Consider the following 26,511-nt stretch of genomic DNA (forward strand, 5'->3'; position numbering starts at 1 on the left):
GGCCAGCATTCTATAGCCAATCCTGAGCCACAGGGTCTTAAACTTCTTCCTGTGGAAGGAAACATACAATATACTGTCCCTTGCTCATGTTCTTTTGGTTCTTGAGATTGGAAACTGGATGATGTTGTTTAATTTACAGGATGCTTATTTCCATATACATATCTGAAGGTCTCATAGGAAATACCTGCGTTTTGTGGTGGGCAAGACACACTATCAATTTGCCGTTCTTTCTTTTGGCCTAACATTAGTACCACACGTCTTCACAGAGGTGATAGCAGTGATGCCAGCCTATTTCAGGTGGTCAAAGAGCCACCTTTTCAGTACCTGGATGGACTGGCTTTTGAAGGCCAGTAAGCAGGAGATGCCAGAGGTGCACCAACAGTTGACGTCATCCTTGCTGCATGACTTGGGCTTCTCTATCATTGTGCCCAAATCTTACCTGGATTGCTCTTTGGCAATTCCCTTAGTGATCAAACCATTCCTCCCTTACCTTCATGGTTAGTCAGTCTCGGTTTTGACAGACAACACAACTGTAATGTGGTATGTCATTAGGCAGGGAGGAGTGCACTCCTAGTCTCTCTGTCTGGACGTTCTGAGGCTCTGGTCTTGGGCACAAATGCACGGAATATGGTTGGTGGTGATTCTTCTGGTGCACTCACTGAACACCAGAGCCGGCAACCAGAGTTAGTGTTATCTTGCCAACTGCAAGTGGTATCCCAGCCTGCAAATCGTGAGGAACATCTTCTATTAATGGGGCATGCTCCACATGGATCTCTTTACCACTCATTCCTATTTTGACATTGCCCGAATTTCCGTGCCTTCCAGAATCCAATGCAAGGAACATTGGGAACATGTTTCCCTTGAAGTCAAACTCTCCCCTTTACTAAGCATTTCCTCCCATACCCTTGAGTCTGAGGGTTCTGAGGAAGATCTCCCAAGATGAGCCCAAGTGATCTTAGTGGCTCCAGATTAGCCAAAATCAGTGCGATACTCCTATCTTCTACACCCTTTTATGTCTCCACTGCTCTGTCGTCCTCTCATGGTCACTCTTCTGTCTCAGTTAGATGAACAGGCCATCCACCTGACTTCTCAGAGCCTACATATTCATGCGTGGTAATTTACTGAGGACTCTTGACGGCCTTTCAGCTGCTTGATGTCATGCTGGGGTGTGATCTTATCTGCCCATCGTTCCACCACCATATCTGTTTACTCCAGGAGGTGGAAAGGTACGAAACTAGGTATGCATATGACCAGATTGGCACCTTGAAAGCACAACTGATTGACTTTCTCAGGTTTGCATTTTCCCTGGGTCTGGATGGCTGTCCTACGGGCACAGTAAAGGTATATCTAGCAGCCTTTTTAGCTTTTATTTGCCTTCCAGATCAATCTTCCCTTTTTAAGTCCACCATTGTTTTACACGTCTTGAAAGGTCTGAGCAATAGGTTTCCTCCCACTCTTTTTGTTATGCCACAATGGAATTTGTTCCTGGTTCTTAATTTTGTGATGGGAGCTCCATTTGAGCCCCTTCATGGTTGTTTATTAAGACTGGTAACAATTAAGACAGTTTGCCTAGTTGTCGTTGTCATTACTTCAGTCAGGTCTGTCAGTGAGTTTCAAACACTGAGTGTTTGGTGTCTGTCTTCTTTTCACCACTTTTTGTCCTGACAAGTTGGTCCTAAGAACTAGAGCTGCATTCCTCCCGATGGTGGTGACCACTTTCCATCTGGGTCAATTGAACACTCTTCCATCCTTCTTTATCCTTTCTCACGCTACAAAGGAGGAGGAGAGGCTGCATTAGCTTGATCTTAAGTGACTTCCATGAGAATGATCACCTTTCCATAGATTGTCGGCAACAGAAAAGGAAAAGCAGTGCAGAATTGACCTTATCTAGGTGAATTACTTTGTACATTAAAATATGCTATTCCAGTGCCCAAAAAACGAGGGCCAAGTCATCAACATCTGTTCTGAATAGGGTATTCCCCATAGGTGATATCTGCAGAAGAGCTTGGCCTCTCAGGGATGGTATGGGGAGGCCTAGGTGATGGTGCCGCTTCCTCATGTACCACTTGCAAGGAGACACATATTGCAGGTTTGTCCTGCAATTAGGCCTCCTGCCTGGCTGCCCATTCCGAGACACTGGGGGACGCCCATTGTCAGCACTTTAGCATCCCCACAGTTTTAACTCTAAACCCTGAGCAATTCTCACACCTTTAGCCAAATTAGAGCGGTAAAAGAGGTGCTTGTAGGTGGCTGAGTGGAGGAGCTATGGTCCAGGTGGAGTCTGCAGAAAGCAACTTCTAGAGCCCTGAATGTATCACTTTGCAAATTAGAAGCGCCTCGCATGTTCCCTCTCGGCCCAGGGCCCCAAAAATCTTAGAACCGGCCCTGGGGCTATTTATGCCTTCTATCTGCTATTAATTAGGAATTTTAAAAGAAAGGGCCTTTTGTGTTGCCTTCGGATGTTCTTGTAATAGTCACAAAGCATGGGGCAATGCATTGAATCTTAAATAGCACTCAAACCAAATTTTTTCCAACTCCTGCAGCATTCCAGTTCTTTTTTCTAGCACCCAAAGGGGGAACGTTTAGCCAGAATTTGCTAATATCTGAATTGGCCATGATCTCCGGTAGCAAGAAGGTTTTTTTCAATACTTAAGAAGGTGTCAAGCCCCTAGCATGATTGACTCCCATCAAAGAATTTCTTAACTCAGTTGCCAGACTGGTACACCTGGAATTTGTTTTTACCACATCAGTATTAAATACATATAAGGGCGATTAAATTAGAATTCTGAGTCAGAAATGCTTCAAACAAAGTCATTAAAAACAAAAACACCCTGACTATCCTGTGTGTGAAGTTCAGCTTCTTGGATTATTTTTGACGTTACTTTGAAAATACTATTCAGTGCTCATTAGAGGTTAATGGTCTGATTTAGATTTTGATGGATCTGGTCCTGTCATCACTTTTTCAACGGTTTCACCAATCGCTAAGATGACGGTTCATCCGCTCCATTTAGATGTTGCCGGTCTATGGATGAAAGACGGTCTGAGTGCATCTGACTCCGCCAGGTATTAGCACCTATGTTGACGGTGTCATAGGCAGAAGTGGCTGTCGACTGGAGTCCAGCCAAGATTACCGCCGGAAATCACAACGTGCCTTTCCTTCGAGGAAACTGTGGCGGGGATACCTCCTACTTTGAGTTGACGGAATTGAAGGAAATTAGGTAGAAACGTAACTTTTGTTAATGTTTCCCACTTCCTTTTCCATCTTGAATCCCATTGTCTAGGTTCTTTCTTTGCTGAGTCCACTTGACCAATACGGTAATCAACTCTGTTGTTGCCAGGATCTAAGATAAGCTTCTTTTGCCCTTGTCTTACTATGAATCGTGTGTTGACCATTGGTTCAGCCTCATGTATTTTACAGTGCTCTTACATTCTAATATTCTTTACGTGTAATGCATTAATTTTCATTTTACAACTTATCAGGGTAAAATGAACACACCTGTATTGGCACTTAAAATAAATATATATATGTTGTTGTGGTGATTGTGGAGGTTGTGCTTGTGGTGCCTGGGGGTGTGCATTCAATAGTGTGTGCTATTTGCGTGCAATGCCATATGTAAAAAAAGGGGTATAACGGATTACCTACATATGTTGTAGAAGAAAACAAAACATATATGTGTATTGACAATTTAATCAGTAGTACTTACCAGTCCTCAACGGGGGAATCTAAATATGGTCAACAAAACTCCTCTGGCCTGATGGCGATTGAATACTGTCAAACAGGGGAGGAGTCAGCTGCATCAACTGAGGTGTGCCACTTACATGACGATAAACTGCCTGTTGATGTGGATGGCGGTTCAGCGAGCCCAGATCTAAAGACAGCGGGCCAGATTCCGTCAGCTTGACATAGTACTTGTAACCGCCGCCATGGAGGGACGACGGGAATCCGGCCAAGCTCTAAATCATGTAGTCCACACTCCTCTATTACGGAGTGTGGACTACATGATTAATCAAAATACTTTGTAAATATAATCGGCTGGGCAAATGAGTTACCAAACGGGCTCAGTATGAAATATAAAGTGGGATGTGTCTAGCGAGGTAGAGTGTCACTTAAAATAGACATATGACAAAATGCTTTGGACAATAAACTGTAAAGGAAGAGGGCAGGGAACGTTTAACATTATTTTCTATTCTATTCTTTTCTATTGTGGTTCTCATAATTGCATGCATTTACTGATAAGCTGTTGTTTTCAGTCTGCATTTCATTCTTGCAGTGAGAAATACAGAACCCCTGCCTGGTGTGACCGCATACTGTGGAAAGGAAAAACTGTTACGCAGCTGGACTATCGAAGTCACATGGAATTAAAGACAAGCGATCACAAACCAGTGAGCTCCTTGTTTGATATTGGGGTAGGTACAGAGTGAGCTGTTGATATTGTTATCATTATTATTACTGTTATTATTATTATGTTTAAACTATAACTTTTTGTAAAATCAGATTAAAATCCACAGTACATAAAACAATACATAATTTTAAAGGTAAAAAAAAATTAAAACAGCAGCACATTCCAAGAAGTGTTAATGTTATTTAATGCAATACGTACGTCAGAAAGCATTCTACCATAATTGTCAGTCCAGCTTCCTACCATAAAATAATTAAAAAATGAATGCAAAATAGATAAAGCGTTATTTCATGTTATTTCATGGTTATCAATTGCTAAGATACCATCTTGTGGCCTGAAATTGAGGACAAAGCTTTTAAATTATATCAAGAATCATGATTTCAGAGCACAATTGATTCTTTAAATGCTGAAGGTGCTCCTGAGACTGAAAACCCCAGCCTGAATATTAACAATAGGTGATGAATTTACCTGTTTTTCATTAAAAATAAATAACCGGGGGCGGGGGGGTGAGCTCTTGCTTGCTGGCGTGCAAGATGGCCGCAGCATAGAGGAGCTCCGGGATCACCAAGAGGTTCCCCCTGCAATCCGCACTATAATCTGCATGGACCATAGCCCCAACGCACACTGAAAGTAATCAGACAGTGTTGGGCTCCTGGTGAGTGAAAATCGGGGGCCAAATCGTGCAGCAGCGTGGCTCCAGTGTCCAAGAACCACCTGAGGCCTGTGCGTGCCTCTGCAAGTGCGGCTTTGAGTGAGGAGAGGCCCAGAGAGGTGCCACCCGGACTGCGGCGGCGGCGCTCGGAATTGTGGGCCCCTCCGCCTCAAAGGTATTCGGTCGGTGCTGGGCTCCTGGGAAGCAGAACTCGAGGGCCACGTTGTGCCGCAGCGCGGCTCCAGCGACCGGGAACCACCGGAGGCTTGTGCACACCTCCGCAGCAGCTGCCTCAAGTGAGGTAGAGGCCCGGTGAGGTAACGCCCTGACTGCGGCGGAGGCACCCGGAGTGGTGGGCCTCCCCTTCCTCTCTCACACGGAAGACGGGGTGGGGCGTAGTGGCTGCGACGCAGCTGTGAACCAGGCACTCTAGCTGCCCCACCCTGGGATCCTGTAGCCTGAAATCCCCTGCACAGAACATGGAGTGGCGGCGCCAGAAACCTCGTGCCTCATAGCGCTGAATTCCCCCGCATCACAAGCGCCCACATTTGAAGGTACCAAGGGGATTCCACATAGGCTGTAGGCAGGGTGGCCCTCCTAACAGAACGGGTCTCGGGGCGAAGACTGCCCATCATTGGGCGCTAGACTCAGGGACAAACTAGGCATTGTTGGTGCCTCAGGGCATCGCCAGCCCTCTCTGCCGAGCGCCATCTCGCGACCCCTCAAGATACCCCCCCAGACATGGCTGCAACACAGTACACCCACTCCATTTACTGGAACAGTGCCCTTACCACAGCAGGAAAACAGAAAGGCCGAGTGCAGAGTTCACCCGCACGGCAGGCAGCAGCGAATTCTGCTCCATATCTAGAGTGGGGACTTTCTGCCCACACACTGCATCCTAATGGGGAGTAAGAGCCAACGGGCACCACAACAGCTCAAACTAGATAAATGTGCCTACTCCACGGACCTTTTCTGCGCTGACTGATAAAACAACGACCAAAGAACAAGCCCCCACACAGGAAGGCCCACCAGAAGTAACACTGCAGGACATTATGGACGCCCTTGCTAATGTGCAGGCAACGATAGGGTCAATTTCAGCAGATGTCTCATTTCTACATGCGGACTTCAAAAAAATGGCCACGAGAGTGGAGGAAGTAACGTTGTCTCTGGTCAAAGACACCACCACCTTGCAACAGAATGTCAAGCAACAAGAGGCAGAAAATAGACTCATGGCGGAGAAGCTGAATGATCAGGAAGGGCGCTCCCGGCGCAGCAATGTCAGGATCACGGGTATTCCGGAGAGTGAAGGGGGACCAGCAATGGACCTGTACTTTGAAGAGCTTATCAAGACAAGACTCCAGCCGAGGGGGCTATGTAGTTTCTTCTCTGTCGAAAGGGCGCATAGAGTACCAAGAGGTAAACCTAAACCGGGTGCCCCCCCCAGACCAGTGCTAGCCCGCATTTTCAACTTCCGCGACCGCAACGCCATTCTGCAGACGGCACAGGTAGCCCTGCCATTGCGCATCATGAACTCAGTAGTATCCTTTTTCCCTGATTATACGGCTGCAGTCACCAAAAGAAGAAGGAGCTTTCTAGAGGTGAAAAAGGCACTCCGACGCAGAGAAATCACCTACTCTATGTTGTTTCCAGCGAGATTAAGGTTTGTAGCAGATTGCAAAACCTGGTTCTTTGAAGTGCCAGGGGAGGCACATGACTAGCTGGAGGGATGGCGACAAGTGGGAAGGACAGGAAGACCATCGAGTCAACACCAACACCGCTCAAAGTGGGAGCGAGAAGAATGGCAGAGAGCACCAAAACTCTTCACAGGGGGAGGCTGGAAGATGAGGTCGAAGATCCCGTAGATCGAAAGATTACATAACCGAAGGACAAGCTGAAGATACCGGCATGTTTTGAAGCACTAAGAGATGGTCCCTCACGGTGGAACAGGGCCGGCTGGTGATGGAATAAATAGAGATGCTGCAGGGGTCAACACTGACACTGATTCGTACAATACCAGGTGTTGCAAAGCTGGGGACAATGGGGAGCCTCAAGGGACATCTCAGACTTCGTCTCCCGCACGCAAGTACTGTTTAAGGGGCTGAGGCACTCTGCAGTGTTGGGGTGGCGGGTAGTTGGGAATCTGTCTTGCAGGGGAGCACGGAGGGGGGTGGAGGGAGGGGTGTTGCTCAAGTTTATGTTTGTTGTTCCAAAGGTAGTTCTAAAAGAAGATTCACAGCCGAAACACTTTGCCACTGGAAAGGGGCCTCATGATCCCACAAAAAAACAAATGTTCCTATGTCGACTGATCGCTCACAGACTCTAGGATCCGTAACACACAGCCCTTCCTTTTCACAGCCCCAAGACCCACACACACTAGGGTCCCCCTGACGGGTATATCCTGGAATATGAATGGTTTGGGTAACAAAATAAAGAGGGGATTAGTGCTGCACTACCTCAAAAGGCACGCCCCATCAGTAGTCCTAATTCTGGAATCCCACCTGGTCGGTACGGCGATCAAGGCGTTGGACAGATGGGGTTTTCGTATGGCGGTCCATGCTGAGTTCACATCGGGCTCAAGAGGAGTTGGGATCCGCTTGAAGAAAAGCTGCCCCCTAATAGTAAGGGACCTGGACGGACGATCAAGGGTGTTTTGCTGCACTATCCTGTCAGTGGGAGGGACGACTATACAACTTAGTGACAGTTTACATTCCCCCGGCACTTCACAGCCTCACCTTCCCTACCCTAGGTAAATTTCTCTTGACACTCCCCCCGCCGGGAATGAATTATAGGAGGCAACTTTAATGCCACCATGGACCCAGCTATTGATAGATACCCACATAGGGAACACGGGGCTGCTTCTTCTCCCCTTCGGGAATTCCTAGATGCAATTGGGTTAGTGGATTTGTGGCGCATGCAACACCCTGAAACACTTCAATTCACCTTCCACTCAGGGTACACAATAGCCTATCACGTATCGATTATATATTTACTTCCCCTGCAAGTGTGGAGGGAATAGGGGAAATTGAACACCTCCCAAGGGGTATTTCAGATCATGGGCCCATACGTATGACGTATACGTCTCACCTCATGGGAAGAAGACGCACATACCCACTACACCCGGGATACCTCAGAGAACCCAAAATTTGGAAAAACCTCCATAGGACCGCTAAACACTATTTCCAAGAAAATATACACTCGGTGGCTTCACCTGTCATCCTTTGGGAAGCTTATAAAACAGTCCTTTGCATGCAAGTCATCTCGGTGATCACTGCCCACAAACGGTAACAAACTCATCAGGTTGAGGACCTGGAACAGGCGGTTAGCCTAGCTGAAAGCACACATGCTGCGGACCCCTCTGACCACACGACCTCCCTTCGACTTGCGCAACAAGCATACGGGGACTACGTTCGGGAAAACTCCAACACCCCTACCAATCAGGCTTCATGCCAGGCAGAAACACCGTAATGAATTGGCGAACACTCCACAGGGTGCTGGCTAGGTTACCTACTATACAGGAGGAGGCGGTCATCCTCTCTTTGGATGCAAGTATGGCCTTCGACCGGGTCGAATGGACATTTCTTTTCTCTTTTCTGCAACACCTACACCCGGGATACCTCAGAGAACCCAAAATTGGGAAAAACCTCCATAGGACCTCTAAACACTATTTCCAAGAAAATATACACTCGGTGGCTTCACCTGTCATCCTATGGGAAGCTTATAAAACAGTCCTTAGCATGCAAGTCATCTCGGTGATCACTGCCCTCAAGCGGTAACAAACTCATCAGGTTGAGGAGCTGGAACAGGCGGTTAGCCTAGCTGAAAGCACACATGCTGCGGACCCCTCTGACCACACAACGCACTCCCTTCGACTTGCGCAACAAGCATACGGGGACTACGTTCGGAAACACTCCAAGGGGAGGAGAACAAAACGCAACATACCATCTATGAAGTTGGGGACAAAACGGGTAGGTTGTTGGCCTGGTTGGAAAAAAAAGAACGGGCCAGTCGTTGTGTGGCTCAGATTCATCTCCCCTCGGGAGAATCGCTGACACCCTAATGACATTGTCACCGCATTTGCACACCACTTCGAAATAGTATACTCCCCATAGCAACGACCTCCGAGGAGGACAATCTGGCATATATCAAAGACATACCTATCCAAGCTGGCATTGCAAGATACCCAGGCGTTGGAGGTCGGCCTCACGTTGGAGGAAATCACTGCTGCCATTAAAGGGCTGCAGTCCGAGAAAGCCTTGGGTCCTAACGGTATCCCAATAGAACTCTATAAGAAAGACTCCGACATGTTGGCGCCTCACTTGTTGAACATGTTCAAGACTAGCCTAGAGGAAGGGATACTCCCTAGGGACCAACGGATAGCAACTCTTATTGCATTCCCAAAACCAGGCAAACCTCCACAGGATTGTACCTCTTACCGCCCAATTTCACTTCTCAACGCAGCGGCGAAAATCCTCGCCAAAGTAATAGCCACCAGGCTACAACCCCATCTTGCGACCTTAATACACCCCTACCAATCCGGCTTCATGCCAGGCAGAAACAGTGTAATGAATTGACGAAGACCCCACAGGGTGCTGGCTAGGTTACCTACTATACAGGAGGAGGCGGTCATCCTCTCTTTGGATGCAAGTATGGCCTTCGACCGGGTCGAATGGCCATTTCTTTTCTCCGCTCTGCAACACCTCGGCTTCGGGCCCAATTCTTGTGCCTGGATCCGGTTGCTATACACGAAATCATTGGCACAGGTAGTGGTAAATGGGCGACTATCAGATGAGTTCTCCTTGGAACCAGACAGGGGTGCCCCCTTTAGCCGCTTTTGTTTGCTCTGGTGCTGGAGCCACTGGCAGAAGGGATCAGGTGAGACCCAGCAATACAGGGACTGCGCTGGACGGAGGGATGGGAGGATCGAATATCCCTCTAAGCAGATGACATCCTGCTTTATATGGCGAACCCCCGACATTCCATTATCTACCTGCTGGACATCTGCGAATCAAACGGCAGAGTCTCCGGACACACTATCATAGTCGGTACTATACATACTCAAGAGTCCCCCTGCGTCTTCCCTCTGGCGTGGAGATAACTCTGGCAACAGAGGGATTTAGATATCTGGGTATACACATTACACCACACCCCACGCAGTTTTACTAACATAATCTTCTGCCCAAGGTGAAGAGACTTCGAGCGATGTGAAGTGGTGGCACTCCCTTCCCTTGACACTACTGGGGAGAGCAGCCCTGTTCAAGATGATGGCCCTGCCCGGATTCTTATACGCATTACAGAACCCCCCATCGCCGGTTCTAGACTCCTACTTCAAGTCCATTGAGGCGGAAGTGGGGTACCTCCTTTGGGAGGGTAGGCCCCCACGGATAGCGCAGCGTAAACTAATTCGGAGTTGGTATGACGGGGGTAAAGCCCTTCCCAACATCAAGTTCTACTACTGGGCCTCCCAAATTATTATGATTAATCAATGGCTCCACGCCCCACAAGAAGAACCCGCATTATGTATGGACAGGGACACTCTTGGTACAGATGGGATTATGGGAGCCCTGTATGACAAAAAGCGGGGGCAGGGACTGATGGGCCCCACAGCACACAATATGCATGTCGAGTCAGTGGCACAGCGTGCACTAGGATGGGAGGGTATGATGACAAAACAAACACCTCTCTGGGACACCCCCAGGTTGGGTACACTACGTACTAGTAAAGGATTTTCCCGGTGGGACCAAATAGGCATCTCCACGGTCAGAGACCTGTGGAAGAAAGGGGAGGTGGTGACGTTCGCACAGCCGCTAGTAGCATACCAAATGGCAGGGACTGAATACTTCAGATATATCCAAATAAAGCACGCACTCACAAAAGCCTTAGCCCCGGGAACTGACCTCCCCGACGCCTCGCCATTAGACGACCGACTATTGACAGACCTCCTCACCAAAAAAGCGACCTCCCAAATATATTGCATATTGATTAATAACCAAACAGACCTCACCTAAAATCTCAGGGAGAAATGGCAAGCCGAGATAGGCGACATGGACGAACAAGACGGTCAGGAAGCCCTCGCTTCCCCGTGAGAGGTAGCTAGCCCATCCAGGCTGAAACGAGTGCAAGTTAAAATATTGCACCAAACATACTATACTAGGACCACACTTCATAAAATAGGGTGGGCAGAGTCACTGCTTTGCCTTAGAGGCTGTGGGGCGAGGGATCATTCTACTACACGCTGTGGGACTGTCCCCGCATTGCTACCTACTGGAGGGCGATAGTTGACACACTTGCCAGGGTCAGTGGACACAGGATCACTCCCGAGCCGAGGAAATGCCTACTCAATGTGTTGGAACCAACAGACCTGACCCACACAGAGCAAAACTGGGCGACCATGGGTTTGGCATTAGCCAAACGAAAAATTGCTTGGTTGTGGGGTGTTCAGGCGACCCCCTCCCACCACCAATGGTCTGTGATCTGGACAGCGCCATGATAGCAGAAAAACCTGTCTTCATTAATAGAGGCTGTCCTAAAAAATGTGAGAGGGTGTGGGGCAGATGGAACGAATTTCGTGGGAACATATGCGCTCCTTCCCCAGAGGACTCAGACCCAGACTTGAGCGACTGAAGATGCGACGGAAGGGCGCTGGGGGACAACTTACTGCATTTTTATTGTTTAGTGGGTTGATAGATATGATAGAACTTATTTGTCTACATGTGGTGTTCTCTGTGGCAAGGGAATGGAAAGCAACTGAAATCTTCGATACTGTGACTTACTTGATTGTAATCGGCTGTGAACTAATGTTAACCTTAATAAAACTATATATATTAAAAAAAAAATAATAACCACTGAGTTCCAGTTCTATTTCACCTTGCTCAAGGAAATGTAGGCCTGGTTTAGTTTCCAGAATCTTATATGTTTTCCAAATTACCTAATTTCAGATGCTACTTTTGACTGATCAGTTAACCCACCTTCAGGGCTGGAATTTGAAAAAATGATTCAACAGGGCACAAATACCTAAGTAGCAAATTTCGTAGATTAGCTTGGATTGTGATGTAAACCCACGATGTTCTATCTAGATTTCTGGGCCAACCTCCCAAGAAGTCCAACCCCAGTGTCTCAACTTTCCCTTGCAGGACATTTAGTCTAAGTTCTAAATGGACTTTCTGTCTTCTCTGTACTTGAACAAGGGCGACAAAGATAATTTTTCTGCATTGTCCTCTACTTTTCCTATAGTTGGATGCTTTATTTAATTGTCAAGAATGAGAACTATGAAAAGCCACGGTGACCCGTTAGGAACTTGAAAATACCCTCAAGCAGAGCAGCAAAGAGTTAAGAAATGTCAAATAATGTACGTAGACAGAAAGGTTTGAATTAGGTAGCAAACACAATACGTTGATGAACGCAGAGCTGAAACATTTCAGTCACCCCCAGTCACAGATCTATGTTTAATCCATCATGGTTATTCTGCAAACTAAGCTAGCCCAGTTTGGACCAAGCCGTATGCAAATCTGTCTTGATGCTGTTCCTCATGGAAACAGTCCAGCCTGAACTGCCAGACAAGGTCCTCTCATGGACTGAAAACAAGCATCCTGGGACCGGTTTTGGGTTTTCACCCCTCTTCAGCCAGGACAGCTTGACTCCAGTGGCATGGAGAGCAGAACTAATAAATAGCGGGCCTGCTGAGGCCGAGCCATGCACCAACTGCGAGCTGTGGCTATTGGCCATGTCGTGCGCTGGGCCGAACCACGGCCAGACTCCGACAGGTGGGGTCTTCACAACGTCTCCACGTAGTATTTACATATAGGGGCAGTCTGGTGTGTTATTGGTGTTTACACATGGGTCATTCGGGACACAAACAGCACAGAGGGCATGGAAAACTCCCCTCGGCCTAGCCACAGCCTGGCTTTGGAGACTCGGCCCACCTGCGTCTCTTACTCCTCAAAGGTGCCCCAGCTCTCATTAATCACCTGTTAGTAGCAAGAGGAATTGTCACCAGAATGGAAAATCCACGTATGGAAAAAGGATCCACTAATTCTGCATATGTGCAACTATTCTCCATTTTGCAGACAGTAACTTGTAATTGCGCAGTGCAGGGGTGCAGTTACCTTCCAGGATGGGTTTTTCTGGGCCTACTGATATCGGCACCTCTGACCCATACAATTCCTAGTCGGGCCCTTTGTGTTGAATATTTGGAGAGAAAAGATGTAGGTGGGGAGGGACCTGGTGAGAGAGTATTTTTTTAATTTTTAATATGTTACATTATAAATAAAAAGTTGTTCTGGGAGAGATCGGAAGTCTGCTTTTCATTTTGCCTAATACTTGAAGCTTATATTTTCAAAGTTAGCACAGTATTTCAGGGCCTGATTTGTACAGTTCGGGTTACTCCGTCACAAACGTGCCGATATCCTGTCCGCTGTGTGATAGGGGCGACGAGATGTCCATCACGTTTGTGATGGGGTAACCCGTCCACAGAACTCGAAATCAGACCGTTAGTGTTTCCCCGGCGGGTTGGGGGGTTGATTTGATAAAGACTCTGTTTTTTTAGACTTTGTGTCTATGTGCATTGCCGAATTAAACAGACACAAATTAACGATCCATTCAGGTAATGTAATTATCTGCCTACCAAAATTGCCTTCTAGCACAACGGTTGTCTCTTCAGGATCACTGTACTTCCCCTCCCGCCCTTTTTTTTTTATTTCCGTGGGACCAGCCGACAGGTAAGCAGAGACTTGCAAACTAGTGTCTGAGCCACGAAGATGAACAGAGAGTTCTAAATGCAGATACTGTGACGTGTGGGGCTGTCACCAGGTTCCATCCTAGCAACTCAAGTATTGTGCTTACCTTTATACACTGATCTTGATGTGGCATTCACACAGAGATAAGTTATGCAGACATGCGTGCTGCGAGTTGCGACCTTGTACATCAGTGCAGTTTTCTTCATCTTGCCTGGTAAGTACTTCCTTTCTGATGATAAATAGTTAAATTAACTCTGTATTATCCCCATCTTCGCAGGGGTCTTCCCCAACAGGGTACCAATGTGTGTCTTTTCCTTATTGATTCATTTACCGCACTACACATCGCTAAAACGTCCTTTAAAATATGTCCTTTGGGCCAAATTACCTTAGGAGAGGTGTTCTGACTATCTCATCTCATGGAGGTCCGTCTCAGGCCCTGGTCTTGCTTTATTCTGCCATAAGGTGCACTACCATTACCAAAACTCTGATTATAGAGGCTCAGCTTCCTTTTCGGTCATTGTAATGATTAAACATATGGTTTAATGGTGGGTGGAAATACGCCTTGTGCCAGAAATCAGAAAATGCCATCAAGTTTGTCATCAGGCCGGGTTTTCACTGCTTGACATATTGACGAACAGGCCCACAAATTTAGAGCAACCAGTGCGCCTCCAGCTTATGTCATGCAAGATTGTCAGGAATCTTTGATGAAACCGGCATACAGGTGTCCCTGACATCTTGAGGACAAAACGCTCAACATCATAGACACTTAAAATGGGTGTACATTCTCAATGCCCACAGCTCTACCCATGCCACACGATCATGGGGGAATCCCTTCAAAGTGTATCTAAACATGGTACCTTTCACCACTTAGGTGGTAGAGGAGATGATTTTGTTGTTCTGGTAGTCCTAATGTTTTTCATGTAAATTCAGGTTAGCTCCCAGATACTCCTTTTGTAGTTCCTGGTTACTTTGGATCAGGGTATCCTACATGACATACCATTTAATAAAAAGGATTAATTGCAGGAGCCCTTTTTCAAATGTGGAACCAAAGTTGTGACAAAGTTCATGCCGGTTGTGAGAGGAGATGCTGAATTCCTTCCCTACAGAAATAGGATAAACATGTTTAGGATGAAAAACAACATATTCTGAATTACAATGAAAATGAATAATGTAAAGTATTTTTAATACAGCAAACAAGACCGCGACTTAGGGTATTATATAGTTGTATCTGGGATAAAATTCAGGATGCTTTGTAAGAAATGAATGGTTACTTTATTTAGTCCCTGCTGTTTTTGGTAGGCTGAGGCCTTGTAAACTGGACATATACGAATGGGTAATAGAGCACTTAAGTTGTGATGCTTTTTATTGCAGATCAAAGTACAGAATGATACATTGTACCGGAAATCCTTTGAAGAAATTGTGCGCAGTCTGGACAAAATGGAGAATGATAGCATACCATCTGCGCAGATTTCTCGGAGGGAGGTATGAAGATGCCTTGGGGTATTATTAATTTATCAGGAATTTAAACATGACAGTACAGTTAAATATTGTTCATTTGATGCAGATAGACTATGTCGGCTGACAAAAATGTGTGTTCTTGTCAAGCCATTCATCTTTTGGGCTATATGAGCTATATGAACAATTTTTCATCCCAGATTAAAGAAAATACCACATTTTGAAAACGTGGAAGCAGAAGCCCTTCGAAGTGCACTGTTACTTAGGAACGGTGCAAGGGATTTTTCTCTGGAGGACAATAAAACTACAATGGAATTTGGGGAGGGAGGCGATAGGGCATTTTGGCTTTGGCATGCACTCTTCCCGTACTAGGAAGCTATTTTATGGGCCTTATTCAAGTCGAGCCTAGTTGGCTTGTTACAAAAGGCCTGTTGTGGTTTTGACAAGAGCTTACAAGGGCTTATAGCATAACCATTGTTAACCATTGGTTGGCTTTATTGTTGTTCTCATTTGCTTACTTCTTATTCAACTGCTTTCCTTGTCCAAACGTGTCCATATTGTGTTTGTCCGTCCCCTGGAGCTTAGCCTCTTTACCATCTCTCTCTCTAATTGTCTGACTCCTGTCCTTCCACTTCTCACTTTAAGGGAACTCCCTTTTTAGGTCTCGGCTATCGTGGCTGTGCACATGCGCAGATCGCTCGGCGAGATTTAACGTTTTTAAGTAGCTTTCAGTAAAGGGGAAATCTTCAACCAAGTGGAGTGGCAGGGGCTCTTACAAGGAGGTGGGAAACATCAAACTCTCATTAGCAAGCAAGAGGTCTTTTAAAGACCTGTCAAGTTCTAGGTGCGGCTCTTTGTGCCCGGGAAGCTGTCTCATCCTGGGCTGACACACACGACCAGGGGGGATGTGGGGGCTGGAGTCAAACGTACAGAACTGCCTCAAGCCTTTCAGGCTCACTGCGCAGCTTCTCTTTTTCCATCGTGGTTTTTTTTTGCATCCCAATTTACAGGCGTGCACAACAACCTCCATCCTTTTAGCCGCACTAGGTATATTTTTTCCTTTTTCCATTGTGTTTATTTCGTTTTCCATTGTGTTTATTTTTGCATCGCTAATTAAACACGTGGACACACTGACGTAAGTCACACATTCCCACTAACAATTCAGTTAAGTATTGCCTAGACATCCCTTTCATCCTTACAAGAAGGCTTCCACCCAGAAATTAACATATGGCTAGATGACAACATTCCATCTACATGCAGCCTAAACGACATGTGTTCTCGTCGTTTGTTATTGCTTTAAACTAACTATCTTTTTTTACCTTTCCATGTACTTAAACAGGTAAAGCAAGCAGTCAGGGCCTTTCTTTAAACAGCGCCATCCCATATACATCCTAAACGATGATCTACTTCTGTTACTAGTAGTGACTTACCTATAACAATACAATAGATAAAAGCTTTTGTGTTACCGTTTTGGCACATTTTTTAACTACATTTTTAAAAGTATCTTAAACGTGATATTTATTTTTGCATCACGCTTTACAGCCGTGCACACCTGCCTCTAGCCTTTTACTTTTGCTGTACAGTTTTTTTCCCCACCAAGTTTAATTTAGGAGTTGCACTTTACAGCCGTACACACCCCATCCAGCGTTTTAGGCTCACTGGGCAGCTTTTGTTTATATACCATGTTTAATTTGTGCATTGTACTTTACAGCATATATCCCCATATAAAAACATATATTGTATTGTATTGTAATTGCATTTATATAGCGCTTAACACCCCTGAAGTGGCGTCGAAGCGCTTTTTCGGCGGGTAGCACGCTACTCCGGGACCCATAGAGGATTAGTGTTGAATTAGTATAGTGAAACATGCAAGTACTTTTTAAGTGGTGGATAGGTTAGTCAGTTATTTGGATTTGTAATGATAGCAGAAGGATAGAGGAGGACAAAGGTTTGTATTTATTTATCACTTGTTGACGCATTCAGGAAGCCTATAAAGGATTAGTGGTGAATTAATATGGTGAAATATGAGGTAGATTCAGTGGTGGATATTAGTCTGTTACGTGGAGTGAGAAGGATAGCGGAGGGATAAAAGGGGAAGAAAGATTTGCATTCATATAGCACTTGTTACCCCTGATGGATGTTGAAGCGCTTTCCTGGCAAGTAGCACGCCACTCCAAAACCCATAAAGGATTAGTGTTGAAAATTAGTATAGTATAAATATGAAGTAATTTGAGTAGTAGATATGTTATTCAGTTTTTTGGGCAGTACATTAGTATAGTTGAATATGGAATTTGAGAAGTGAACATGTTAGTCTGGTAATTTTGATTGAAAAGGATAGTGGAGGGATAAAAGAGTAAAGGATCTAAAAATGTTTTTTTTTTTAGGTCTTAGCAGTAGAAAGAGGCTTTTGCATGAGTAAAAGGGAGTTTTGGAGGGGAGGGGTCAGAGGAGAGAGTTTAGAAAGGTTTGTTTTAGGGGATCTGTGTAGTAAAAGGGTGTCAGATGATGCTAGGAGTGGTAGAGCAGGAGAGAGTCTAGAAAGGGTTATTTTGGCGATCATAGTAGTGGTATGGGGTTTGGGATAAAAGAGAGTGGATGTAGAGGATATATTGATAGATGTATAGGATAAGAGATAGGGTAGTGCATTTGAAGGAGTAGTTGAAAGAAGTTTGAGATGAGTCAGAAGGTTGGTCTAGAAGATATATTGAGCGAAGTATAGGCTGAGAAATAGGCTAGTGCATTGGAAATGCTAAATTAGAAGAAAGTGACAAATATATAGATCCATAAGTACATTGAAAGTATATCGATACATAAAGGAAGTAAGTATATTTAGATTAAATATATTGATAGAGGCACAGGATGAGAAATAGGGTTTGTGAACATATAAATGGTGGCTGGGGGTGCACTGTTTTAACACACAGGTCTTAGCACAGAGCAAAGGAGAAATTTTGAGGGAAAACAGATCTGTCACCAAGGAATTAGAGGGACAAACTACAGAGGTTGGACTTCAAATCCCATAATTCTACACGTTAAATGCAAGCAATCATGGGCAGGGAAAACCACAAGTTTAAAACACAAAACAGGTGATAAAATAGGCAAACACAGGCAGGTCAAAACTGCAATTTTAAAATGTAACAGCCACATGCAAAGACAGTAATCACAGAAAGGGAAAATCGTTTTTTAAACAACTTTTGTTTTGGGAAGAGACATCACTAGTCTGTCTCCTTACCACTTCCTGGATTCTGCTCACTACAGTCTTGGGGCACAGGTAGGCTGTAATTCACAAGATGGAGGAGAATGATTTGGGTGCACCCAGCAAGGCCTTAAGGGGCCTGGGCAGGTGTGAGAGGAGGGCTCAGACTTGCCTGGTAGCTGAATAGCCAATGGTCTGCTGGCCTTGGGGTGGGGGCTAGGCAGCTGCTTCTCCTGTTCAGAATCTCCTAGGAGACAGACAGGCTCAACCCACACTTTGGACTTCTGCAGGTAAAGGCTTCACTAACTCGAAATCTAACAATACTGTTTGAATAGAACTTTACTCCCCCTGCTGGCCAAAAAACGAAGTGCACAGGCCCCAGTAAATACAGTTTAAACAGCTCACAGAAGCACCCACTGATGTAGAATATCCCTGTTGCTGGAGGGTGGGGGAGGCGGTGATGCAGGGGGGCTGGCCTCACTGGCTTGTGAACACAAAATGGTTGCTGGGGGTGCACTGTTTTAACACACAGGTCTTAGCTCAGAGCAAAGGAGAAATTTTGAGGGAAAACAGATTTGTCACCAAGGAACGAGAGGGACAAACTACAGAGGAGTCCTGGTACTTTCTGTCCTACAGAGCTGGATTCCCGAGAGCTGGTCAGAGGCCCCACCCCCTTTCTTCACTACTCTGCAAATGCCATTACTACTTAAACGAGCATTGGCAATGACAATAGGTCCTGCATTTGCGAGAGTTAGAGCAATTGGTGTTGTAAATGACAATGTCTTTTACCCATTTGGTTAAGTTTGGAGTGGATGTATGATGTCTGGAGTGGAAATATGTGAGTTGGATTGGAATTGTTAGTTGTGGAATTATGTGGGGTGGAATTATATGGTGTAAAGTGAATTTGTATAGTGGAATTACGTGGCATGGTGGATTGATAGGGGTTGGGGGCTGTAAAGATTTCATTATCAAGACAAACAGGAGCTGCAGCAGCAACAGTGAGTTAGGGGAACAGAGAACTAAACTATACTTTGGCGATGTTAGTGACAATGTCTTTTACCCATGTATTATGGAGTGAAGCAGATGTATGTGGTGCAGAGTGGAATTATGTGGGTTGGATTGGAATTGTGTGTTGGATTGGAATTGTGTGGCAAGGAATACTGTGGTGTGGATTTGTGTAGTGGCATTATGTGGCATGGTGTGCAGTGGAATTATTTGGATAGTAATTATGTGGTATTGAGTGTGGAGTGGAATTATGTGGATTGTTTTTTGTGTTGTGGAGTGGTATGTACTGAAGCTTAATTATGTGGTTTGCTGTTGAATTTGGTGGCATGATGTGGAATTCTGTGGTTTGGTTTGGAAGTATGTGGTGTCTTGAAATGTGGTTTGTTGAGTTATGTGGTGTGGAATGGAAATGTGTGGAGTTGAATTGTGTGGCGTGGATCTGTGTGTCGTCGACTTAAATGCTGATTGGAATTATGTGGTATGGTGTGCAGAGTATTTTTGTGAATTGCTGCTATGTGGCATAGAGTGGTTTTATGTAGGGTATATTTATCTGGTATTTAGGTGAGTGTAATTATATTGAGTTGAATCATGTTACGTTGAGTAGTATTATGTGGAATGTAATTAAGTTGGATTTTGTTGAATTGTTTAGCAGTGAATTGTGTGGGGTTGTATGTTACGTTAATAGGAAACTGTTTGAAGATCCGGGAATGCCCTCAAGACCAAAGGTACTGACCACATCATGCCCACCTGAATGTTGCAGTCATTTACATGATGGAGACATCTAGTGTACAAAAACCAACAAGTGAAGCCTACATTTTAACCTATGGCGGATGGAGAGAAAAGCAAAAATGAAGTCCCGGCATAGTCTGCTCATGGGAGGAATATACAATTGATTTATTCAGTAACTTGCTTATCATTTTATCATGCTACTATGAACTATGTACCTTTTACTTTAAATCACAAAGCTCATTTAAGACACAAATGCACATAACAAAAAAGGGTTTTCACTAAGTGACTACTGAGGAACTACATACATTTAGAAACTTGTGATTTTTAAGCTATCTTTTTGTATTTCATTTTTAAAATGCTAGACGCTCCCGAACAACTTACTGGATGAAAACATGTAAAAAATATACTGAAAAGTTAAGAGAAATATCGCCAGCACAAATCATTCAGCTGCACCAGACTTCCTTGAATGACTGCTCCGTAGCAACACAAAAGATTGGAGAGGGATAATTGGAATTGGATAGTTTGAAGTGGAGTCAGGTAGATCGGAGTGGAGTCAAGTAGAGTGGAGTGGGATGGACCAGAGTAGATTGGAGTGGGGTGGATTGGGGTAGATTGATGTGAGATAGATTGGAGCTGAGTGGGGTAGAAAGGAGTGGAGTGCTGTAGATTGGAGCCGAGTGGGGTAGATTGGAGCGAGATCGAGTAGATTGGAGTGGAGTGGGGTAGAATGGGATGGGATAGGTTGGATCATAGTGGAGTGTAGTGGGTTAGAATGGGCTAGATTGAAGTGAGTAGATTGATTGGAGTGGTCTGGAGTAGACTGGGTGAGGTGGAGTGGAGAAGAGTAGGGTGGGGTAGATTGTAATGTGACATTTGACCTCCGTCTTTGAAAACCCAGCAAGTGTGACAAGAAAAGAACAATAATTAAAGGTCTGTTTGCAGAAAGTGAGTTTGTGGACAAATACAGTAAACAAGGTTTGGGCAACGGGCGGGATGAACTCATGCTGTACAACCTATAACTAATAAAGCCAGCAAATAGAAAGCAAGAAAATGTGAGTTCCTAACCACAAACCCAATGGTAAGCAACAGGGTGGACCGCATTCTTAGGCCCGCTTTCTTAATGTCCCCAAGATGTCTTTAGCAAACCAGAAAGCTGCGCCATCTGGAAAGCTTCGACCCTCAAATGAAAAACTCTGTGACTTTTTATGGCCCCAGAAAGAACTTATAACAGAGAATCCACCAGGAGGGTTTTTCCGAGTTGTGGCCCAAATTCACTTTAGGCTGCAAATGTATGTTAATGACTAAAATGACTCAATTTATGCCTGCCTGGTATACATAAACCAATACCTATTAAGAGTAAATGCTTCACTGCTGTGTAATTATATGCCACAACTGTGCAAAATAACGTAGTAACCCCCATACTATGGGGCCGATTATGATCGCGGACGGACTTGTGTCCGTCCGCGATCACTGAGGAGGAGGGGACGTCCGCATGGGCTGCGGAGTCCCCTCCTGTGCGATTAGGATGTGACCGCCACCCTGGCGGTCACATCCTCTATTTTAACATTGCGGCGGGTACGGCTTCAAGCTGCACCCGCGGCAATGTTAAAAATGCAGTCATTGCATTTGCATGCAGAAAGAGACAGGCACCTCGCGGTGCCTGCCGCTTTCTGCATACAAATGCAGGGGGGTACCATAGGTACCCCCCATGTGCACCCCCCACCCCTCCTTCACCTAGGGGGCCCGCAACTGGCCCCCGCAGTGAAGTTACACATGCTTTTCCACGGCGGAAAAGCCGCCGCGGAACAGCATGTTTTACATCCCATCCTAATCTGCCTGACGGTGTCTGTGAGACACCGTCACCAGATTAGAGCTTTTCCACCACGGTTGTAAGCCAACCGCGGCGGAAAAGCTGCGGACGGAAACCAGGACCCACCAGCCATCCTAACGTGGCGGTGGGTCATTGGTCAGTCCGCTGCGGTTTTTCCGCATCCTCTGGGCCGGCGGAAAAACCGCAATCCTAATGAGCCCCTAGGTTTGGGGATGGTCAAAAGAAGGTGTGGCTGGTCTAGGGAGGTTGTGATCGCCCACCAACTTGTGAGTTTGTGCCAGTTCAAAATCTCCTCTCCAGTTTTTCGTCACTCTGGACATGATTGGTAATCTGTTCCAAAAAATGCGGAAGCAAATCACTTTTCACGCTGTATAGGAAAGGGAATGCCTCCAACCGTTAGGTGCAGAGGAAGTGTTTTTCTCCATTGGGAGAAATGTTCCCTATTAAGAAGAAGAAAAAAAGGAAATGATAAAGTATGGATTTGCAGAACAGGCTACCTTTCCACATGCATAATTTTTCAGCATGTATAGCTCCGAACTGGGTAAATATCAACTCAGACAAATGTCACATAATATTCACAATAGTATGGCTGGAAACCTTCGACTGGAGCCGCTTTCCTATGGTATGACTGGGAATGTATGTTATTTCCCAAAATATCAAAATCTACACATGTGCACAGGAGTACTTGTGCATTTACGAGTATTCCTTGTGACTCTTGTCCTTGAGTTCAGTTATTGAGGGGGGATGATAAGATTTCCAGAGGAGAAACAGGCAGGCAGTGGGTTCCTAAAAGCCAAATCATAAGGTCTTCGGGCATATTTACAAAGAAATGTCAGAGATTCGAGCTGCGCCACACTTGGCACCGCTGCGCTCTGACAATTTTAAAACGCAGGGATGCAACCCTGTTTCCCCAAGTGCTGGTGCAAAAAAAAGATGCCCAGTACCAGCGCAGGCACCCTGTCGCCATGTTGCAAGGGTGCCTGCACTGCAGGTATAATTGTTTATGTGCAGGACCGGACAGCTTCCTGCACATGAACAATCAATAATGGCGATTTGCTCCTACAATGTGTGTTACAGGATGCAGCACACATGGAAAGAGTAAAAAACGAGGAGAAATTAATTACAATGGGGATACGAGGAGAAATTATTGATTTCTCCTTGTAGCGCCATTGTAACACCTGGTATTCCATGGTGTTAGTTTTTGGCGCTGTCTCAGCCATTCAAATCTGGGGCAGCATCAAAAAGCAATAGGTATTGCAGTGGAGCACCTACAGCAACACCCATTGCATATCCCTATGCAGCAGAGGACTGCAGCTGAAAGGGGCATATTTACAAGGTGGTGTTAAACCACGTTAAAAGGCTTAGCGCCACGTTGTAAATATGGGAAGTGACGCTACGCCACCCTAATATCAATAAAAGTGATGCTTCTGATGGATACATCTGCCAGTGGATTACTCACCTTGTGAATATCCCCTGCGCCAGTAACATTCGGAAACTTCTGTAGCTCTCCACGCCGACGAGGACGTAGACAACGTCACAAAGGCACGACTCCGCTCGCAACCTCGCTGACATCACTGGATCCATAAGAGAGTCTCGTCGGCGTGATAGCGTCAGTTCCCTTTTTTCCGCGCCGTCGACGCCAACGTTTTTTGGGACTCCCCGTAGCTTGTTACTTTGTGTTTCCAGTTGTATCCTGTTCCTCTTTTTCTCTCTTCTTAAAGATGTCGTTGAGAAAATCAGGATTTAAGCCTTGCAGGGAGTGTGGTGGACATGTGTCCATAGCTGATCCACACAACGACTGTGTATGGTGTTTGTCATCGGACGATGATGTCAAGGATTGTCCTTTCTGCAGGAAGATGAACCCGAAAGCTCTGAAAGAAAGGGAAGCCAAGCTGTTTTTTTTTTTTTGTTTAAATTTGTTTATTGAGTTTTTGTTTGCATTTTACAGCCAACATAGCAGTGATTATACGGTACAATAATGCATGACCATAGGTAAATTGTTCCTGAGAAAAACGCTCAGCGGTCTACCCCCTTCGGTGGCCCTGTGTCCATCGACCACACCTAACCGTGTGATCCAGTAACGTTTACCTCATGAGCCCCGACAGGGTCGGTTGTTCACCCCTGAGCAGAGCAGGGACTGTCCATGGCGAGTTGTCTGCTATTCTCGGCATGGTAGTGATCTCGTGGTGTAGCAACTGTTATGTGGTCGTCACAGGGAGCACCGACAGAGTTGGCGCAATCCATAGCTATATGTGTTGTTGTGGCATCGTCATCCATAGGTCTTCCCAATGAACCACTGGTGGGGGGGGGGATACCCCTCCAAACTAAACATTCTATCTCTTTCAAAAACAAACTTAAGGGGCAAACTTGGTGGGGTGGGGGGGGGGGGAGTCTAGGGGGTAGCAGGGGCGGGTCGCCGCGCTGGGGCGTAGTGTCGGCGCTCCTAGGGCACATGGTATTTTGTCGTGTGTGGAGTGAGTGCCGCACATCAAGTCGCAAGGGTTGCGGGGCTCGGTGTCTGGCGATGTTTGGGTAATGTCCGTGGCTGTGTCATTGAGGTGCGGGAGCTGATGTGACCATCCGTGTCTGGGTCTGCGAGGTCGTAGGTGACTCTGGGGGGCGTGTTGCCTGTGTAAATTTGTACATTAACTGGGCCCAGTCTAGGGATATGGGGTGTTTGCGGTGACCCCTCACTTCCTCCTCCCAGAGTATCTCCTCCTCTGCCTTGCCCCACTTGTGTACTGCGCCCATCCACGCTGCCTCCGGTGGTCCCGTGGGGAACCTCCAATGCATAGCTATTCCCCGTTTTGCCAATAGGATGGCTAGTGAGAGGAAACAATACTGTACTTTCTCGGTTTTCCGCCTGCGAAAAATCCTGAGCGCGCATGCTTCCCATGTGGACATGGTCGTGATGGCAGTAACCTCTTCAAGGACTCAATGGACTGTGCTCCAGAATCCGTGGAGTGTGGGACAATCTCAGAACATATGCCTGAAATCTGCTCCCGGGGTTTGACATCGGGGGCACTCAAAGTGTGTATCTGGGAAGAAGCGCTGTAGTCGGTGCGGCATGAGGTAGGCTCTATGGAGAACGTTGAATTGTATGTTACGGAATCTGGCGTTTCTGGATACTTTTTTGGGATATTCCAGGGCGGTGCTCCATTCTTTGTCATTGACCACCGTGCCTATGTCCGTCTCCCACTTCTGGCGTAGGGGTTGGAGGGACAGGAGGAGCAGTGTACGTATCGCCTTATAGAGCCAAGTGATCAGGTGTCGCCCCACTCCCATGTGCAAGATCGCATGTATTACTGGGTGTGGCGTGGGTTCCCCTGTGTCTGGATTCCAGTGCTTACGACTGCTATCTATTAATTGCCTATGGAGTAAGAATTGCCCAGGGGGGAGATCATATTGCTCCATCATCTGATCGAATGTTTTCAGCTGTCCGTCTTCAAACAATGATTCTACCTCCGTGACTGACAATTCTGCCCAGACTCGAAGTGTTCCCTGTGTGTAATATGTGTCTCCTCATGGGAAGCCCACCAGTTCCTCGTGGGAAGCCCACCAGTGGGAGAAGGGGCGAGTATGGCGGTTGTGTCTTGGACATACGGTGGATGCGCATCATACAGTTGCGGGCAACGGACATCTGCAGGGGGCGGGTCCGTATAGGTTTAGTGCCCGGCAGCATCATTCGATGGATCGCTGGTTGTGACATAGGGCCGTCGGTAGTGATGGTCTGTCCCATGTGACGCCCCATCGTCCAGTAGGAAAGCCATTGGAGCTGGGCCGCCAGGAAGTACGCCTCGAAGGCTGGTGCTCCCAGCCCTCCCTCCGTGGGGGTAGGTGAAGTGTAGACAACGCTACTCGCCGCCGTCCTCCGCCCCACACCAGCTCCATGAGGAGGCTGTTCAGTTCCTTAAAGAATGATCGTGGTGGAATCACTGGGAGATTCGCGAAATTATATAGTAGTCTGGGGACCATAACCATTTTTGCCAGGGCCACTCGGCCTATAGGTGCCAGCGGAAGAGTTTTCCAAAAGTTCACTGCTGACCGTAGTCCGGCTAGGACTTTACGATGATTTCCCTCGTATAAGTCCTCTGGGGTGTGGTACAGTCGCACTCCCAAATAGCGGGGAGCCTCTGCATTCCATGCAAGTGACCGGGTGCCTATCTGGGCTTCAAATGGGGCCATACGGGAGCTCAGCGGGTACAGTGAGGATTTCCCCCAGTTGACCCTAAGGCCCGAAATGTCAGCAAATTCCTCCAGCGTTGTCCAAATGCGGGTCAGGTCGCTCGTAGCCTCCCTAACGTAAATTAAGAGGTTGTCTGCTTACAGGGACACGCAGTGCCACGTGTGCGCCAGGAGAATTCCCCAGTCTGCGCCCTCCTGTCGCAGGCGAATTGCTAGGGGTTCAACCGCAAGGGCGAACAAGAGGGGTGACAGCGGGCACCCCTGTCTGGTCCCTCTCTCTACCGCAAACTCCGCGGAAATGTAACTTCCCATCCGGACCCTAGATGTGA

At 46.4% G+C, this 26,511-nt stretch overlaps 1 protein-coding gene across 3 annotated transcripts in view; it reads left to right on the plus strand.

The window, feature by feature from the left end:
- The window catches only part of INPP5B (inositol polyphosphate-5-phosphatase B), a 783,203-nt gene that overhangs the window by 561,255 nt on the left and 195,437 nt on the right, over window positions 1–26,511 (plus strand). For all 3 annotated transcript variants that reach the window (XM_086956440.1, XM_086956441.1, XM_086956442.1), the window contains 2 exons: window positions 4,272–4,407; window positions 15,156–15,266. In XM_086956440.1, the coding sequence (XP_086812566.1) occupies window positions 4,272–4,407; window positions 15,156–15,266 (247 nt within the window). The remainder of the gene's footprint in view (window positions 1–4,271; window positions 4,408–15,155; window positions 15,267–26,511) is intronic.

Source organism: Lissotriton vulgaris, chromosome 2_1, assembly GCF_964263255.1.
Source record: "Lissotriton vulgaris chromosome 2_1, aLisVul1.2, whole genome shotgun sequence".
NCBI lineage: Eukaryota > Metazoa > Chordata > Amphibia > Caudata > Salamandridae > Lissotriton > Lissotriton vulgaris.